Source organism: Beta vulgaris, chromosome 6 (assembly GCF_026745355.1).
Source record: "Beta vulgaris subsp. vulgaris cultivar EL10 chromosome 6, EL10.2, whole genome shotgun sequence".
Lineage (NCBI taxonomy): Eukaryota > Viridiplantae > Streptophyta > Magnoliopsida > Caryophyllales > Amaranthaceae > Beta > Beta vulgaris.
In genome coordinates, this window is record NC_079207.1 from 21653765 (window position 1) to 21674995 (window position 21231).

The 21231-nt window shown below is 30.9% G+C and overlaps 1 protein-coding gene across 1 annotated transcript; it reads right to left on the reverse strand.

The window, feature by feature from the left end:
• Nucleotides 1-1634: 1634 nt before the first annotated feature.
• On the reverse strand, nucleotides 1635-4753 carry LOC104896146 (hypothetical protein). Its single transcript, XM_010682852.4, has 5 exons — nucleotides 4250-4753; nucleotides 3254-3311; nucleotides 3051-3134; nucleotides 2784-2925; nucleotides 1635-2035 (listed from the first exon to the last, which is right to left on the reverse strand). The coding sequence occupies exons 1-5, from the start codon at nucleotides 4644-4646 to the stop codon at nucleotides 1757-1759; spliced, it is 960 nt and encodes a 319-aa protein (XP_010681154.2). The 5' UTR covers nucleotides 4647-4753; the 3' UTR covers nucleotides 1635-1756.
• Between the last annotated feature and the right edge of the window lie 16478 nt (nucleotides 4754-21231).

The following is a 21231-nucleotide window of genomic DNA, read 5'->3' on the forward strand; positions in this document are numbered from 1 at the left end:
ATTGAAATTACATATAGAACTTATGAAATTTATTGTCCATAATTTTAGTATAGTTGTATCTCTGTGAAATTTATAAGTCATGTATATTGTTTAGTTTATTGACAACAACGAAATCACAACTAAAAAAAATAATATTACCATGCATATGAAATTTGAGAGCTCATAATTTCTAGGCGTTCATCTCAAAGAAAAGATAAAATGTCATATAATATATTTCACATATAAATTGATTTTTATTTCTATATATTACGTTCATTTGGAACAAGTATATTGTAGCTGGCAGTGAGCTAATCACAAACTCACAATAAAAAATAAAAAAAGGGTGAATTGTGCATGTAACAAATAATTGACAATACAATTTATTCTATATTTTACTTTCCAAAATAAATAAAAAAAATGGGTCAAATAGTATGAAACTTACAAGCTTTAAATTCTAAGAGAGGTGCATAGAATCTTACTTCTATCTAGAAGCTGAATATAATCTTAACAAAATCTAAGTTTGCTAATAAAGTTCCAAAATGTAACAAACCTTTGCTTAGAACTCTCAATCTTCACTGCCATAAAAATTATGTCTTTTTCCATCTCAATTTGAACATCTAGAAAGTGAATCATCATCTTCATATAATAAACTCATGTAGATAACATCGAAATCTCACACATCCAACGTCAATGAAAAAACACAATCAAATCCATTTTTTCTCTATTTTCGAAAATATCAAGTGTGTTATATGAAACAGTGGTCAAACTTTTTGGATAACTTTTTTCGAATAATCTGGTATAGAATGGAAACTATTTTCTTTAATAACAGAAGATTCAATTGATCGAATGTAGCAATTTCTCGAATAAATCTCCATTTTATTTAAATATGATATTGCCCAACATATTGATTTGAACCCATAAATGGAACTACCACCCACTAGCATGTTATCGCAAGAAGTAGAACCCCATAATTCGTCTAGGGAATCTCCTAATTGTTCCAAATTTTGGAGAAAGGTTCAATTAAATATAACAATTTCTTGCTATGTTTAAATCTCCATTTTTGGTTTGTAATTTGCACGGGCTCACTTAACCATATCAAGAGTTACCAGGATTAGGGTTTGAAATTTTAATTTGAGATAAAGATCACGGGATCTCAAGACAACAAAAGAGGGACTGTGGAAAGTAGGGACTGCATAAAGTGGGAGAAGAAGTGGTTGCATGATTGAATCCAATAATGGAGCGAATTGTGATTTTATTTGATCTTCAAAGTGAAGCAATGGGTGGAGCAAAGACTTTTTCAGTCAACGTCGCAAAATAATATTAACTACATCAGTCATTGAATGTAAGAGTTAGAAGTCAGTTTTAAAATATTCCTAACAAACGATATGATTATAAAAAATTTTGATCACGGTCTAATATTCACACCATGATTTTGGGATAAACTTCATAAAATCATAAAATTTATTATAAATAAAAAAATTTCTGTGCATTCGGATCAAAACCTAGTTATAATATAAAGTACACTAATTACAATTGAAATATATATTTGGTTATTTCTGATATAAATTGGAAAAGCTGGATACTCAATTGGTTGAAGGAAAGTTGACACAAACAAATGGAGGTTTGCAAGAGACCGAATTTCTCCATTCTCCATCTCACTGGCAATAATTTATGTCATTGAAAATTTGTGTCATTTTTTACAGAATATTATGTATAAGAAATTACATAAATAAAATGTATTTTTGTAGGAAATTAATTATATATACTGAAATATAACTTAACCATGCCTCCAAGGATTTTCAGCAAGGCTAACACACTCATTATACCTAAAACAATCAATCAAATGATCAATGGTCATTCCAGCTGCTTGGATGAAGGACTGAGTAATAACTGGTCCGACGAGACGGAACCCTCGCCGTACTAGATCCTTGCTTATACTCTCAGCTTTCGGGGACCTTAATGGTACATTTCTTGGATATCTATACTTGTTGATAATAGGCCTATAGTTGAAATAACCCCATATATAGCTGCTAAATGATCCATACTCCTTCATTACCTGCATGATCCATTCATGTAATATAAAAATGTGAATATTCTCATATGTATAATTGTTGACATTTAACATACGTTATATTTATAACGTAGCCAAAACATGAAAAAAATTGATTGATTTCAAGATTCACTGCAAGGAAAAAGAAAGCATTACATGCAAAACTCATAATCTAGGGTCAATCATAAAAATACCCTTAGAATTGAACCATGTTTTAATTCAGTTTTTAGATGTGGCAAACTTTCTATTTGTTTCAAATTAATAATACTATTTATTATATCCCATAATGGTTTATTGATTTACATTATTACATATACTTTTGACTTTTTTATATTTTTTATGTACTTATTTGACCATATTTATCTTACTAGTATATGAAAATTCTATCTTATTTTCATACTATTTTCACATTAATCTCAATATATATTTTCATAATATCAATTTTTATGTAATTTATTATTGATAAAAAATTAAATATATAAGTGGTCGAAGACTCAAACTCGTGTTTTCACATATGCGCCCAATCAAAGAGAGGTTGAGGTGGTGGAGTAGTGGAATCACTTTCCACCTCGTATTTATGAAGTCTAAGTATCAAACCTCACGGGACTCGTTGAGGAGTTCCCATTATCCCTCTCAAATAAGCCCCTTCAACTTACCTATCAAAAGTATCATATATGCGTTTGTAGGACAATTATTTAAAAGGTAAATTCTGACCCTTGAACTTGCTTAAGCTTCCTTTTATTAGAAAACTTGCCTTTATAATTCCTTTGGCATTCTCAACAATGCACCTAGCTCTGCACTCAGCTAATCCCAGTTCCTTGTTCGACGAAATCTCTATGATCTCGTTCTCCTCCATGTTAGCAACGAAGTTGACATCAAATCCACCAAAAGATTCTCTATGACAACATATATATGTATTTGTGAATTATATTAATTCAGAATTAATATAATTTATGATTTCAAAACTATAATCCATTATATATTTATATTGATGATGCTTAAATTGAAAATGATCGCTTACCTCAGTTGGCCTCTTTTTTTAAGAATATCAGTCCAATTGTAATCCATCAACATTCCAGACATGGAGAGTAGCTCAAATAATTGACTGATGAACAAAACTCGTATGTTTTAATAAGCTTTATATACTAAGAATTAATATAATTTACCTCTTAATATCAAAGTCAAGTGTATATTTTCATAAAGGAATATGTAGTTGGTACGTACTTATCATCATAAACCGGTACTCCCCAGTGTTCGTCATGGAAGGTTACATACACCTTATCTGTTCATCAGTCCCCAACAAACAAAAATAAGGGAGAACATCTTCATTATTAGTGTACTGTCAACTGTGTACATAATAAAACGAATTATAAAGAATACTGTTCTCTTTGGAATGTAATTACATGCAGTGATCATACTCGAATTAATCATTTCAGCAATTTTGCTTTTTAATCTTTTTATCCTCACATTAGATTTAATGAGGAAACCAAGTGAACTTAATTTTTACACCATTTTCTCCAATTTTCTTTAAAGTGTGTATCTACAATTTTGGGGTGTTTCGTGTACACAGATCAGAGGGAGTAATTAATTTACATGGTTCAGAAGCCTTAAAACTTACATGATCGACAGTAGCTTAATAGCAATTATCGGTCAACGACATGCATGTATAATAACCAAGGATGTCTTGGCCTAGTGGTTAAGATTGAGGTGCTGTGAACGATAGGTCACAGGTTCGAATCCCCCCTCCCCTTCTTTGTACTTTGTACTGCCTTCATGGCTCATATGGATCAAAAAAAAAAAAAAAAAAAAAAACATGCATGTATAATAAACCATAATTTAAAGCATATTAGAATTTCAAATTGTTGTCTAAATGATAAGGCAACACAAGTTTGTCAAGTTAAAGTAAGCTAGCTAGACTTAATAAGCTAATTGATTCAACAAGTAGAACCGATTTAACCTAGGCAAACATCAATTTTTTTTTTTTTTTGAAACGGTGAGAAATATTATTAAGCAATATCAAGTTCCGCCAAGGTTAAGACAACTTGCGGAAATTCATCAACATATAATTATTCATAGTCATTCAATGGCAAATATCTAGCAATAAATATACGCAAAGAAACCACGTATAAGACACCCCTTTGTCCACTTACAACAAAAATATAGGCAAATAAATAATTTTCTATAAAAAGTGTTGGTATCATATATGAAAAAATTACTTACCACTATTTTTGGTTATCCAATGGCATCTCTTGAGCTCACCATGATCACAAGGCTTAGGAATAGGCAATTCCACCTTAGTATTATCCACCACAACCTGAGCCTCTTTCTTCTCTGAAGTGATTGAAATCTTGTGAAGCGATTCGAGCGATAACAAGATCTTTTGATCCAATGGGCATGAATAATCGTTAAGGGAAGAATCTGTGGAAGTTTGAGACAAAGATAACGAAATCGACGAAATCGAGAGTGAAGAGTTGCTCCTGTGAATACCAAGTGGATATACCTTCTTCAAGTTCTTGAAGAAACTATTGTTGCTTTGGTTTGGATTTTCTTTTGTTTTAAACAACCCTATTTTGCTACTTTTCTCTAGTACATTTTTCTTTGCACTTGCTCGTGACATTATTACTTTAATTACTGTTTTTGCTCTATAAAATTAGAGGATAAATAATAAATAAATAGTTAGATGGGTAGACGAAATGAAAATGGAGTTTGAGATATATGATATGCTTTCGTGATAAGGAGGGGGTCTTTAAAAGGGAAAATTAGTTGGTGAAGTGTGAGTTTCATTATAGCCTTAGATTAATATTTTCCCATCTTGGTTCTCAAGCAAGTACCAAAAGTGGGATGTAATAGTATTCAAAACCTTTTTTTTATATAGATTAGATGCTGATCATGATACTATGTATATCTTGTACTAATTAATATAATTGGTCCACCCTACCTAATTAGGAAATAGATTATAGTAAATCATAATGATTAAAGGCAGATGCCTAGATTATTTCACTAATATATATTATTAGCTAGCCAAGGTTTTGATACTATTATCAATATGCGTCAAATGTCATATACACTAATATATGATCTAATTGTTACGTTGTTCCGCTCTCTCTTAATTAAGGTTTGACATGATTTTACATCCAAACTAGTTATTAGGTCCGGGCTATGTCCCGGGTAAGAAAAATTTTCATTTATTTATATTGTACTTTGATATGATAACACTAAATACAACTTGGTCTAGTGGTTAAAACTTTAGTACATGAACTTGTGGTCATGGGATCAAAACCTATACTATGCAATTTTTAATTTTTTTATTGTACATGGATTACATGAACTAAAACTCCCTAGGAAGAGCGCCATGTGGCACCGTTCCTCGTTTACGCACGCCTTTTAATATATTAGTATAGTTTATTCATTTATAAGTGATATTATCTCGGCCTCTTAATAAACGCAATTTTTTTCCATGTTTCACAAGACATATCTTTAAACATCTATACAAATATATTAAAAGACATTCGAAAACAAGAAATTGTGCCATGTGGCGCTCTTCCTAAGGAGTTTTAGTTCATGTAATCCATGTACAATAAAAAAATTAAGAAATTGCATAGTATAGGGTTTGATCCCAAGACCTCAAGTACATATACTAAAGTTTTAACCACTAGGCTAAGTTGTATTTAGTGTTACTATCATAAAGTAATACATTAATAAATGAAATTTTTTCTTACCCAGAGCATAGCCCGGGCCTAATAAATAGTTCATATCTTAAACGATGTATCAATGAAAACTATAAAAAGTTGATACTTTGAATACACTTTTAAGACTATTCTGTTAGCAATCATCAAGATCTCATATGGTTGTGTCTTTTATTGTATATTGGTGAAAATTTACAAGTTTTAACTGGGAAAAAACTAAATGGAAAAGTTATCAAGGTGATGAGGGAGTATTCTTTTGTAATCCTTTAATTTAATTTCTGGTGTGAAAAGGGGTCAGGATTAGCAAAATAGGGTAGTTGCGACATGGTTGTTATTCGATGTCTTAAAAAAAAAAAAAAAAATTTAAAGACATGGTTGTTGTTATCATGTTTTAGCAATGATAATAGCACCAGTCACAAGAATGTTTATGAATGGTATTGTCAAACTTCCATGTAGAGTACAACGTTTCATTTGGTTTGTTAGTTAGTAATTCACTTTCAACTTAAGTTGGAGCAAATTAGTTTAGCATAAAAAAAATAGAAAAGTTCAGCATAATAGTAGTGGCTTAAGTTTAGCTTCTTAAACGCATAGATTAAACTGCTAGCCAAGTCGTCGTTACTAGAGATATTAGGCTGGGACGAGTAGATCAATTATGTGGAAATTGGTTTTCCAATTTTATTCTATTTGGCATGTTAAGGGGTGGTTTTTTTTTTTTTTTCTTGGGCTAAATGCAGAAATTTTGTACTTATAAGGATGGAAAAAAAACATCTTCCCTTGTAAAGATGGAATGCCATATTTTTTCAATAGTTGTTCAGAGACCTCAAAACAACTAGAGGAAGCTGGTACCAACTAGAGTTTTATTTTTTACAAATGTACATTTCTTCTTCTTTTTTTTTTTTTTGTATAATGATGCATCCATGCTATTTTTGTTAATTATTCTTTCATAATAACTCTATATTGTTTTGAAAAAGAATATTGTCATGCTTTCTAATTTCATGCATGTTTGTTATTTAACACTATGATGTCAATTGATCTAGGTATAGCTAGCAAAAATTGATGTTAGACTCAGGTTTTGTTTTTTGGACTGAATTAATGAATGAAAATTCAGTTCAAATCAGACAAATTCATTTCAGTTAATTTTAATTTATCAGTTCAGTTCAGTTTGTTTACTTTTATAGTTTTCATTCACTTCAGTTCAGTTTAGTCCAATTTAATTCACGTCAGACAAGTAAAATGGAGTTCAGTTCAGACAAATTCACATTTGCCAAATAATGAAAGATAACAAAATTATTAAGCAAGTAGCTTAGGGTTCAAGTACCCTTGCCGACAAAAGAGCAAAGTACTTCCCACACCATAAAATCACGAGGCCAGGTCTTTAATTAATTTATGCTTGGTCTTTGGTTTCATCAATAATTGACAGAAGTATCGCTCTTTTTGCCCAATTTCCCTTTGGTTATCTTTTGGTCTTAACTGTCCTACGTGACGACACTATATATATAGTACTAACTAAACAAATCTAACATCACTTCTATTTTTGGAAATATAGGTAAATTAAGCTAAATACTTATCAAATGGCAACCTTGTAAATCAAGCTACTCTGCCGACACGGCCAAAATATTTTATAAGACATGCACTATCAACATAGAAAATATCCTGAAACACTAGCCCTGTGATGAGAAGAATTTATCAAACTAATCAAATAACTAATGATCACTAACAAGTAGCAAGACTAACTGTCCCAATTTTCAGCTATGATGTTTATTTCAATGCAAGTTAGAAATTTGGTTTATGCATGGGCTCCACTTTAGACTTGGTTCCTACTCCTTTCCAGGAGAATTTGAGGCCAACCTTTTGCCTGCATAAGACAAAGATTTCCCATCCTTCAAAGTTTCAAACGTTCTCCTTTTCTAAGACATCTTTTAGGCTATAGTGCATTTTCATGCTCTATTAACTAACTGTTATAGGCCTCAAAGTATACAATACTTGGTAACAACTAACAAGTATCTACTACAAATTAGTTTTCACATCTCTTCTAATTCGTATCATGAAAAGTGCAAAATAATATTGCATAAGTATTGAAAATTTCTTGTAAGACATTAACATCCCCTAATTGCTTCCCTCATTCATTTCATTTTTGTTATGTTAAATACAACTAACAACTAGGTCTCTAATAATAGACCTTATTACATCAGGAAAGTTTCTTAGAAAAGGCAAATAAACGGTTAGTAGGCCAACTATCTAAAGTTGTGAATACAAGACAAAAGCCTTTAATAATTGGCACAAAAAGCCACAGAGGATGATCTTAGGATCAGATGCAATTAGAACCAGCTGTGACAATAGGGAGTGCATCCACTACCTAGTCGTTACCACTCAACACTCTTCCTCAAGCTAAGAGTGCAGGGGAGGCCAAACTCTCAGCTTGGATAGCAAGGACTGATGTTGTTATTTGCTTTGAATTTTTGTAAATGCATCAGCTGCCTATTGAGAAATAGGGACATATGTAGGAAGAACACCCCCTAAACTAGCTTGATCTCTGATGAAATGACAATTAATCCCCATGTAATTTGTGATTTCATGGTGAACAACATTGGAAGCAATAGCTAATGCTGCCTGATTATCACAAAATATAGGAGTAGTGTTCAAATCTTCTAAGTCAAGATCTATAAGCAAAACATTGGGGAAATCTTGTCTCAAGAGCTCTTTCCTAAATTTTCTCAATGCATGTTAGCTTAATATGCGTCGTTGCCATGGAAAGGAAAACGGCGGGGAAATCTCAAGCAGGAAATCAAGGTAAACAAAAAAAGAAAGCTAAAGGACCTAGATCTGATTCTCAAGCACTTAGAACTCGATCTATAGATGAGATATTGGGGGTAGAAGCGTTGGATTTTGGACTAGGAATAGGCGAAATCCTTACACCAAAGTCATCGATCCAACAATTGCAGCATCAATCTGAAATTAGAAACACGTTTAACGAATGGTTGCAATCGTGTCATCAAAGTGGAGGATCAAATCATGATAATGGATGTATGACCCATGTTCCTATCTTTCAACCTTCTGTGATGCATTATGTCGAACACCTGGAGGATTGTGATGATATGGAGAATAATGTGGTACGTAAGGATGTGGAAACAAATTCTGATCCTATTCAGATTAAGATAGATGATAGTCAGGATGAGATTATTTTTTGGAGTGCATCCATAATCTATTATGCTTTGGGAGTTAATCCTCCAATACAAGTCATGGAAGGATTTTGTAAGAGGATTTGGAAATCTTACAAGGTAGATAAAGTTGCTTTAATCAAGAGAGGAGTGTTTTTGGTTCGTTACCAAGCTATGTATTCGAGGGATAAGGTCTTGAATGATCATAAATTCTTTGACAAGAAGTCGTTGATCATCAAAGCATGGTCATCTGAGAGTGATTTTGAGAAAGAGGATATTAAAACCATTCCACTATGGTGCAATTAAAGGTGGCTTTGAAATACTAGGGGGGAAATCTTTGCATAAAATAACATCTGCACTAGGAGACCCTGTTAAGAGAGGTGAAGCAACTCGTAATAGGGACAATTGCAATTTGCTAGAATTCTGATAGAGGTTAAAGTGGAACAAGAATTTCCATATCATATATATTTTTTGAATAAGACCGGGGTGAAGATAAGTGTTCCTGTCACTTATGAATAGAGGCCTAGTAAATACCAAAATTGTAATAATTTTGGACATGATACAAAAGAGTGTAGACTGAAGAAAACTCAACAAAAGTGGAATGCTAAGAAGGTCAATGTATGTATTTGAGGCTATAAAGACAGTTGGGATACAAAAGTCATATGTTGGTGAGGTTGCAGACTCAGAAGACACCTGGTGCTGATGTTGTACAGATCAAGGTCCTCAACCTGGTGATTAGAGTACTAATGCTCAACCAGTGCTCAATTTGGAGGGGTGTAAAGTGCTGATCCAGAGGGCTTTCAAGCCCTTAATAGTGAGAAGTTCAAGTGTAAAAGCAACAGCTACAGGTAATGCTTTCCTCACTTTAACACACATAACAAATGAAGTGCATGAATCTGAAGTAAGAGTAGTTATTCAGGAGGGAGGGGGACTTTCCCTATTTGTAATGGATAGGATATTAGTTTGGAATGTCCAAGGGATTAACACTGCCAGGAACCAGAGGGGTGCGAAAAATTATATTCATAGTTCCTCTATTGGTATTGTAAGTCTTTTGGAAACTAAGGTTAAGACTACCAATCTAAGTAGTCTTTACCAAAGAGCATTTGTAGGGTGGTGTTTTTCTTCAAATGCTAGTTACCATGATCGTGGTAGGATTGTACTTGCTTAGAAGCCAAGGAGTTTTTCATCAATGAGTATATTGAAAGGAACAAATCATATGATTCATTGCTTTTTCAGGCCTTTGAGTGGAGTAGATGGGTTTTATTGTACCTTTATTGATGCTTTTAATGAAAGAGCAAGAAGAGAGGTGTTATGGGGGGTTCTTAGGAGTGTGTTTACTCAGGATCCTTGGATCCTGTGTGGTGATTTTAATAATGTGATGTTTAGGATGAGAGAATAGGGTCAATGGTTAGAGAGGGTGAAGTGCAGGACATAAGAAGTTGTATGGAGGATTATGGAATGGTTGATATTAAAAGTTTAGGTAATTGTTTAACCTAGAACAATAAACAACAGGGGGAAGCTAGGGTGTTTTCAAAGCTAGATGGAGTTTTAGCTAACATAACTTGGCAAGAGAAATATATGTCTGCTGAGGTGAACTTTCAAGATGAGGGTGAATTTGATCATTCACCAGCACTAGTAACTATTTATCTTAGAGCAGTTAGTGGCAAAAAACCGTTTAAGTACTTTCTAATGTGGAGAAAATCTGATCAATCTAGAGAGTTCTTGTAGCTTGTTTGACATTCCATGCTTGACTCACATATTAAAGGGAGATGAAATTATGTTTTACAAGGGAAAAATGTATTTTCACTTTAATGAGATAAAATCATATTTGAGATAAAATCATATTTTCTTCAAACCACTATATCAACTTATGATCAACTATGCACATGTTTAACAAAATAATTTTAGAAGGTAATTACGATAATAAAATAGAATAACTTTTATAATAAAAGCTGCTTAAAGCTATACTATTACATGTATCACCTAGGATCAAATAGTGAGAGATGATACACATACACTGAGTATATGTCGGTCAAACATACACTTCCAATGAGAAGTAGTTGTCACATCATTGTCAGCCAAAAAATTAAAAAGAGAGAAAAATTGGGGGGGGGGGATAATTTCGCTGAGAGCTCTACAAAGCATAGTGTGGCGGGATAAATTACTGTAGGCGCCCAACATGTATTTAATGCATATTACTCCCACCAACTTGCAAACTCTAATATAGGTTTTGATTACTAAGTAAGTGTATGTTGTTACTAAAAAATTTACAAACTTATAATAGTTTGAGCCTACTTTGTTATTAATGCGTATTACTCCCACCAACTTGAAAATTGTAATATAGGTTTTAATTACTAAATAAGTGTATGTTGCTAGAAAAAATTACAAATTTAAAATCATCTGAACCTGCTTTGTTATTAATATAATTGAATATTTTTATGTATATGATATGTTTTACTTTCAATTTTAATTATCATATAATGGATTCAAATGTTTCCATTGTATTACCAAATTTTATATTTCTTCACGATACAAAACAAAATATTTTAATGACAGAAAAAATGTGGCACTAACGGCAAGCATGAGATTCGAACTCAGGACCTAGTAGCCAAAAAAGCGCTTTCATTGTTGCTGCTGTAACCAAGTGTGGGGATATTCACCATGGTAAAAAGTGGTTAGTATAATAAATTATTATAGTATGCACAACCATTATTTTCAAATTGTAATAAAGGTTTTGATTACTAGTTAAACTTACGTTGTTACTAAAAAAAATTTAAACTTAAAACCGTTTGAACCTGCTTTGCTATTAATATAATTGAATATATTTTTTTGTTTATATAATTTATTTTACTTTCAATTTTAATTAGGAGTATCATATAATGGATTTCAAACAAGGTTATCAGGATCGCGATCTTACTTTGGATCGGTGAGGGCATATACGATCGGATCGTTGGATCGAATTGTAGAATCGTACGATGCTACAAAATAAGTAAAATTTGATAAAATATAATCTAAATATGTTACGAGTGATTCATAATTTAAGGAGAATAATCCTAAAAGTGCAAATTAGATTGTTAACATAGGGGTTGAATTATAAGATAATAATGTGTTGGTACATGGACGTTAGCATTCATATAATAATATTTAAAAAAATTGCTTTTAAAATTAATTTAAAAAATCTGAATAAGTAATAACAAAGTGATAATAGTAAACTTATTTTCTTATTGTGCATTTTAGATGCATAATAATTCATATATTTGGATGACAAAATTCAAGTAGAATCAAACAAGAAAGAAAAAGAGCAATAAGTTAGTTGTGTGTAGGATTGGTCGATCCTAGCGATCCTATGAAATGATCCTACGATTCCTACCGATTCCGACCAATCCTAAGCGCGATCCTATGCGAAGCCAATTCTATGAGTGATTTAGATCATTTGGTCATATTAGGATCGTACGATTCTACTATCCAGATCGCGATCTAACATCGTTGTCTTCAAACGTTTCTTGAATTGGAAAGCTTGATGTATGGTTCTAAATCGTAAGCCTAAATTCTTACTAATTTGTTGTCGTTAAATATAGCATTTTGTCAAAATTAACAAATACAAATGCAATTTAAGTAAAAGTTTTATAACGTTTTTTTGATAAAATTTAAATTTTAAATACTATGTTTATTATTTTTATAAGGCACAACAATTATTAATCTTGTCATATACACATACTAACTCTCGTTCAATTGTTAGCTTTTAAAATTGAAGTTATGTTCTTTAATATTAACACAGCTACTAAATCAAGATCGATTGTTTTACCAAAAACCGAAATTATGCTCCATAATATTATTATTATTATTATTAGATAATTATTTGCTATAAGACACTACAATTATTAATCTTGTAATATACAAATACTAAATCTCGATCGATTGTTTCACCAAAAAATGATATTATGCATGAATAAATACTTACGGATTAAGGAGTGACCCTTGAAATACTATATCCTACTACAATCACCCAATAATAACGACAAAACTTAAGTTGGATGGTTCGAATCAAACATTGAAGGGTTAAAATCAAAAAGCGAAGAGTTATTAAGAATAACGATTGAAATTCAAATACTGGTTATCAAAGGGTTTTATATATATATATATATATATATATATATATATATATATATATATATATATATAGGATCCGTTGAAAACAATTCTTAATCTGAAAACTGAAAAAACAAGGATAACTTTTAACTCCTTTAGGGTAACTTATAACACTTTTAGGGTAACTTTTGCCAGTTTTGGGGTAACTTTATTATGTTCAAGGTAGTTCTATATATTTCAAGGATAACTTTATTTATCATAAGAGTTACTATTACCACTTTTAGGGTAACTTTTACCATTTTTAGGGTAACTTTTAGCAATTTTCGGGTAATTTTATATATATTTCAAGGATAACTTTTAGCACTTTTAGAGTAATTTTATATGCTATAAGAGTAACTTCTTCCACATCTAAGGTAACTATATACTATTCCTAAAGATCTTCCTTGTTACTGTTCCTACAGATACCAAGAAGGATCCATTTGTGTGGGGTGTGTGGGGTGGATAAAGTAGGAGAGAGAAAGGGGTTAAGATAAATAAACAAATAAAAAGGGGTTAAAGTAGGAGAGAGAAATGGAGTCAAATTGAATTAATAATGTAATGGTGGACCATATGATAGAGACATGAGAGGGTAAAAAGGGAAAAACAAATTCCAAATAAGGAATAAAGTAAAAGAGGGAAGATATTTTGGAAACGCACTTAAACGGAAAGAGGAAGGATCTTTAGGAAACGGAGGAAGTATATTTCAAGGGTTAACTAACCTTATATGTTAACTTTTGTTTTGGGCATGTTTAATTTTGTTTTATTGAGCTCATTTCTACTTTTGAGTTGTTCATTTATCGGTTCTAAAATTATCAAAAAATTAAAAATTACTCATCAAACCACATAACTCTCAAACCAGAAAACAGAGAAATTTAAAACTATTCAACCTCAATCAATAATCAAAACTGAGATAATTTGAAACAATGAAACATGAAAAGTCAAAAAAGAAAAATCGAGAAAGAACACTCATAAATCAGAATATAGGAAAAAAGATCAAGAAGAAGAACCCTAAAATTAAGGAAAGGATGAATTTGATGATGAATTGATGAAAAAGCTCTGAAAGAGGTCCACAAAAGAGAGAGAATATGATAAAGATTCGAACGAGATATCACCAATTTCACCTACTATTTTCACCATTTTAAGAATTGATCTAAGCTCTTGTCTCTCTTTCCTCTCGATCCACTTGTTGTCATTGAAGTATTTCGTGGTACACCTACTGCCCCGATCCCCGTGTGTTGGCGTTGTTGATGCCGCCTTGTGGTGGTCCGACAAAGTAATAAAGGGAATTTCCATTCCTTGTGTTGTGTGTGTTGTGTTATTGTTGGTGGTGGTGGTGGTGGTGTTGCTGGAGTTGTTGTTTTGGGATGCATCAGTAGAATAGCAGATGAGTAAAGAAGCAGAGATGCAAATCTTTTCTGCCATTGATGAAGGAGGAGAGAGAAAAAAATGGAAGGGTTAAATGTGGGTTAGATCTTTAGAGGAGAGAGAGAGGGGGGTAGAGTTTTATGAGCAGAGAGGGAGAGTGTTAGAGTGGGATAAAGGTAATTGAAAATATTGGCCGCACGATAAAAATCAACGGCGGCCCAAATGTCTTGTTTTTTCAGTTTTCATATCAAGAGTTGTTTTCACAAGATTTTGTTCCTATATATATATATATATATATAATATATATATAATATATATATATAATTATATATAATATATAATAAATGAGTTCCAATGAGAATGCATACTTATGTGAGAAATGAGAATGAAGTTCATTCGATATAACTCTTATGAATAAGTGATGTAACTCTAACGAAAAAGTTATGTAACTCCAAAAAATGAATATAAGAAGAAAAAAAAGTTCAATTTTTTTTTTCTTTTTCGGTCTCAAATTTTTTTAGGGAGGTATAACTCTAATGAACAAGTGTTGTAACTCTAATCCAATCGTGTGGTTGAGATTTATTCTCATTTCATATAAGGAGCATTCTCATGTGATCTTTCCCATATAGAAATATAAATATATATATATATATATATATATATATATATATATATAATTATATTATATAATATATATATATATATATATATATATATATATATAATATATATATATAATTATATATATATATATATATATAATGTTTTTCAATTTTAATTATTATATCAATGGACTTCAAACATTTTCTGGATTGGAAAGCTTGATGTTTGGTTATAAAACGAAAGCTTAAATTATTACTCCCTCTGTATTTTTTTATCTTTCCTACTTTGACTTTGCACGTTTGCCAATGCACTTATTCTACGTTAAATATCTTTCATTACATATTAGTAAAAATTATAATAATTGAATATTAATAAAGTACTCATTGACACGAATCAAACAAGACCCCACATGACTATATTTTTTCTTATATATCGAGAAAAATCTAAAAGATTCTCTCTACTTGTGAATAGTGTCAAGATTCTAAGTGAGAAAGATAAAAAAATACAGAGGGAGTACTAATTTGTTGCTGTTAAATACAACATTTTGTCAAAATTAGGAAATACTAATGCAATTTAAGAAAAAGTTCTATAACGTTTTTGAAATAAAACTTAAAAGTTTAACTACTTTTTATATGGTTTACTATAAGTCACAACAATTATTAATCTTGTTGTACACAAATGCTAACTCTCGGTCAATTGTTAGTCCTGAGAATTGAAGTTATGCTCCTTAATATTAATAGAGCTACTAAATCTCGATCAATTGTTTGACCAAAAATCAAAATTATGCTCCGTAATACTATTATTAGATGACTTTTTGTTATAAGGCACTACTAGTGTATTAATTTTGTAATATACAAATACTAAATCTCAATGGATTATGATATAATAAAGTAATAATATTATGTAGTATTCTAGTTCTGTTAGGATTCTATGTAATTTAGGGTTTATTTTAAGTAAATGTTTAAATGATAAAGGAATCCTATTATGAGTAGGAGTCTAATTCCTTATCATTGAGTCTTAATACTTAGTTTTATTTTACATTAGGCGTGTGATTAGTGATTAGATAGTAATTATCTTAGGTTTAGGCGTGTGCTAAGTTATCTTTATTAGGAAGATATCTTTTATCTTTAAGCTTTCCTAGTTCTAGTAGGTTTAGGAAAATCTTGTATTATAAATACATGTTTTCGGACATAATAATAATTAGAGAGAAGTTTTTGAGTTTAACCTATTCCTTGTGGAATTAACGTTTTAGGAGTGAATCCAAGTTTAAGCAGTGAATGCAAACCCTAGTTATTATCACCCTTGGTTAGGAGTTGATAATTTCATATCATTGAAATTCTTGTGCGTGAGGCATAGGTTTTTCTAATCAAATTCATTAAAGAAAACACAAAAAAACTAATCTTTCTAATCAAGAACAAAGTATAGCCTTCAATTTCACATCAATTGGTGTGGCTGCTGGGATTATAAAGGTGTTTCATTGAAATTGGAAGGTTATAACTCGTGCAAGAAAACCTCCCGCAACAATCTGTTTTTTGAGGTAACTTTGAAAGACTCGTTCTCCCACGTCCAGTCGAATTTTTGGATGATTCTTGATCCTAAATTGGACTACTATTTGTCTTCTTTTCTATCCTAAAATTTCGTAAGGTTTCGAGTTGATTTGATATATATTTGAGACTGATCTTTCGAATTGGTCAGAAACCGGGTAAATCTGGCACAGTGTTGGGAGAATTAAAACTGCAAATTATTGGCTTGGAATTTTGTGATGAAATTTTGGTCGAGTGTTGAAAACACATAAGTCTACCTGGATATAAAATTTCATAAATTTTCGAGGTGTTTTGATTGCGTTTTGGGGTACATATTTCAGATGTATTTTCTGGGCAGTTTGTTTTCAGTCTGAGAAGTATGGACATGAATATCTCGCCTGAGTTCTTAGAGGCTTGTAAACGATTTGAAAAGGCTAAGAAATATTGTTATGATCTTAGGAAAGATGATTATGATCTTAAGAAAGATTATCATGATCTTTTTCATTCCCCTACGTTGGAAGAGCGCTTAGAACGAATGCAACGAAACATGAAATCAATCTTGGTTTCACTGGAGCAACTATCTATTCCGCATGAATGTGAAGAAAGTAAAGAGAAAATTCAGCAAGTTTCAACTAGCCTTGTGGAACATAATGTTCATGATTGTCAAGTGTTTAAAGTTGAAGAAAAGATTAAAACTTTAACACTTGCAGGCATTAACAATCCGGTCCTCTTTAATACTATAGTTGTTGCCACAATATGGACTGTTCATACTCATAGATGTGTGAACGCCGTGAATCTTTTTCTTATTGCTAGTGGGTTTTACGGTGCTAATTATTCTCATGCTATAATGCTCTTTTACTGGGTTGTTCAACGCATATGGATGATTCCATGGACTTCAAAACTTGAGACAAGTTTTTTTCTACAGGGGGAGTATGATATAATAAAGTAATAATATTATGTAGTATTCTAGTTCTGTTAGGATTCTATGTAATTTAGGGTTTATTTTAAGTAAATGTTTAAATGATAAAGGAATCCTATTATGAGTAGGAGTCTAATTCCTTATCATTGAGTCTTAATACTTAGTTTTATTTTACATTAGGCGTGTGATTAGTGATTAGATAGTAATTATCTTAGGTTTAGGCGTGTGCTAAGTTATCTTTATTAGGAAGATATCTTTTATCTTTAAGCTTTCCTAGTTCTAGTAGGTTTAGGAAAATCTTGTATTATAAATACATGTTTTCGGCCATAATAATAATTAGAGAGAAGTTTTTGAGTTTAACCTATTCCTTGTGGAATTAACGTTTTAGGAGTGAATCCAAGTTTAAGCAGTGAATGCAAACCCTAGTTATTATCACCCTTGGTTAGGAGTTGATAATTTCATATCATTGAAATTCTTGTGCGTGAGGCATAGGTTTTTCTAATCAAATTCATTAAAGAAAACACAAAAAAACTAATCTTTCTAATCAAGAACAAAGTATAGCCTTCAATTTCACATCATTGTTTCACCTAAAAATGATATTATTTTTAAATGAATACTTACAAACTAAGGAGTAATCCTCAAAATCAGTGGTACGGTGTTGATGGGAGTGGGGTTTCTTGACCCCACTTGGGGAAAAATGTTATGGAGGAAAAAAAACCTAATTTTTATTGTATAAATGTAGATAGAACTGTCAATTAGTATTAGAAGAGACCCCACTCAACACTAAAAAAAAGGATCCCGACCTACATTAACATTAATATTTCGGGTACTTATATATGATTAGTGACCTCATTGCATATAATTTCTAGATCCGCCCCAACTCGAAATACTCTATGCTACTATACAATCACCCAATAATAATGTCGAAAGCTTAAGCCAGATGGTTAAAATTAAACACTGAAGGGCTAAGATGAAAAATCAAAGGGTTAATAAAGAATAATGATTAAATTTCAAATAATAGTTATCGGTTACTAAAAAATGTCGCGTTATGTGAAAACAAATACAAATGAAGCAAAAGGTTCAAATAACATATTTACTAGCTTTCTAAGCACGCGATGCGTGCGATGACAACTTTTTCATTGTGATGTTTCGTAATGTCGAGTAATTAGTTTTACATGCACGCAGTACATGCAACAACAACTAATTATAATAGTTTAAGTTGACGGTTTTTTCAATCAATTATATGTTTCATTCAACTTATTAGAAGTTATTTTCAGCAAAAATAAGTTCAGATCAGTTATTGATATGACCTTATTATCCTCTATGTAATTGTGATCGTTTCTTTACATGACTATAATAGTGTGGAAGTATATTGTTGATTTTTTATTTTGACAATTTTTCCTTTCGATGGAAGATTCCGATATTCTTAAATGAAATTGTTATCTTTGTTTTTTTTTAAAAAAAACTTTTTCAGACTTTCCTTTTTTTAACCTAAAATTTTAAGTTATTCTATTTGTAGTTCTTAAAAATGGCAAATATTTTGATTGATTGATTACCTATTTTTACTTTAAAAATTTAAACAAAACTCATGTAATTGAAAAAGTAAGGGTAATATAGACATTTAATAGGAGAACACCATCCTTCCCCATTCACTTATATAATAGAGATAATAAAACTTAGATCTTTGATATTGTGTTACTTTTTGTAAGAAGATCTCTAACTATTTTTCGTTTTATTATCCTCTTTTCCAATCATGTAAGGTTGCAATTTTTTAGTATCTGTAAACGTTTTAATAGTAATACAAATTAAACCTATATTATTATATATAGTTTGCAAAAAAAGGCGGTACGTGTATATTATAATTACTTAATGTCTCCACTTCTTGACATGGTGATATCCAGCAACCTTGGTTACTACAACGACACTGAAAACACGTTTATGGCTACTAGGTCCCGAGTTCGAATCCCATGCATCCCAAATTTTAGTCCCCATCAAAATGATTTTTTTTTTATATAAATTGGAGTAACACTTTAGTCTTTTCTAGTTTAGAATCAAACAACAAACTTTTCAGTCCATGAGACGTTTGAAGTTTATTGTTTATTGTAAGGCACCACAATTATTAATCTTGTTATATACAAATATTAAAAGTGCTACTACAAAATAAAATAAAAAAACAAAAGAATGGGGGAGGGGGGAAATGTGGAAGTAATAGCCATAAACGCGCTTTCAAGTTTGCAGTTGTAACCAAATTGACGGGATATTCGACCATGATAACAAGTGGCTAAATTAAATACTTATAGTAAACACCACTGTTATTTGTAAATTATAATATAGGTTATGTTTACTATTTTAATTTTTCGTGTTACTAAAAAAATCACAAACTTACAAACGTTTCAAATTTATGGTTCAATTTTTTGTTATATATATATATATATATATATATAATCTGTTTTAATTTAAAATTTAATGGACCCCAAGCCTATCCTGGATTTAAAAGCTTGATTCTTGGCTCTAAACAAGAAGCTTAATTTCTCACTAATCTGTTACTATGATGTCATTGTGATTAATCCAGTGTCCATATTCTGTTACTAATCAATACCATTATGAATAAGATGAAACTACCGAAATATATGAATAAAACAGAGGATTCATAGTAGAAGATGGTGAAGATGAAGGTCATATAATAATAATCTGAAGAAAAAATTAGAATTCTTTTTTTTTGTTTTAAACAAAGAAAACTTCATAAAACAAATCTTTGAAACAAAGACAAAAAACAAATCCTTTAAAACAAAAATTTATCTCTCGAAAATTATATAATTCATATGAATTTACGTAAAAACAAAACTTAAGCAGAACATGAAGAAACAATATCTTTAAAGAAAATGTACATATAATACAAAACGAAAATTTATAGTGTAGAGAAAAATAATAACAAAATTATATTATTCAAACCCTATAAGAAAATATACATTGTAGAAAAATAATTGAATTCAAGAACCTGAAGAACATGAAATATTAGAAGAGAGAAAGATAAACCCAAAAAAAATCACTGTAAAAAAATAAGAGGAAAGAGAAAGATAAACTCGGAAAAAATTACTGTAAAAAAAAAGAGAAGAGAGAAGGAGTTAGTTGGAAAATTATGAGCATTAATTGTACCTTGAAAATACAAATCAGATCTGAAATTTAAAATGAAAATTTGAAAACACATATTTGAGCCTAAACTCAAACAACAATAAAAAGCTACCACATCACCAATGTATGATTGACTCACTAAATCGAGTATATGTGTAGCCTTTGCCATAAGAGCAATGCCAATGGTGAAACAATTGTTCATGAAATTGCAATTTTTTGAGTGAACAAAAAAAACACATCTCCTATTGGTGATAATAATTTGTCCACGACATGAACAAATTTTTCATTGCTCACCATGTGAACAAATTGTTCATCCTAAACTATACAAAACAAGCTAATGACAAGTTGCTACATGTCTTGGGTAACTTTGGGAATTTTTGTGAAAATTTCCATGGAATTTCTCGAAAAATTTATTTATAAAAAAGTAAAAAAATTATACCAAAATTCATAATTTATTTCCCTCTATAAAATAATACCCATATTAACATATTTTGGAATTTTTTTTTAAATAAAATGAAGTATAGTGATGATTTATTTGTACATGAGTAGAATGAAGGTAATATTTTTGTTCATAAAATGAACAAAACATGAGTAAGAAGGAAAATTTGGTAAATTTTTTGTTCCCATTGACAATGCTCTAAAAAGGTGCTTGTTTTTCCCTTCTAGAGCATTCAGAGTGTGCTATTCT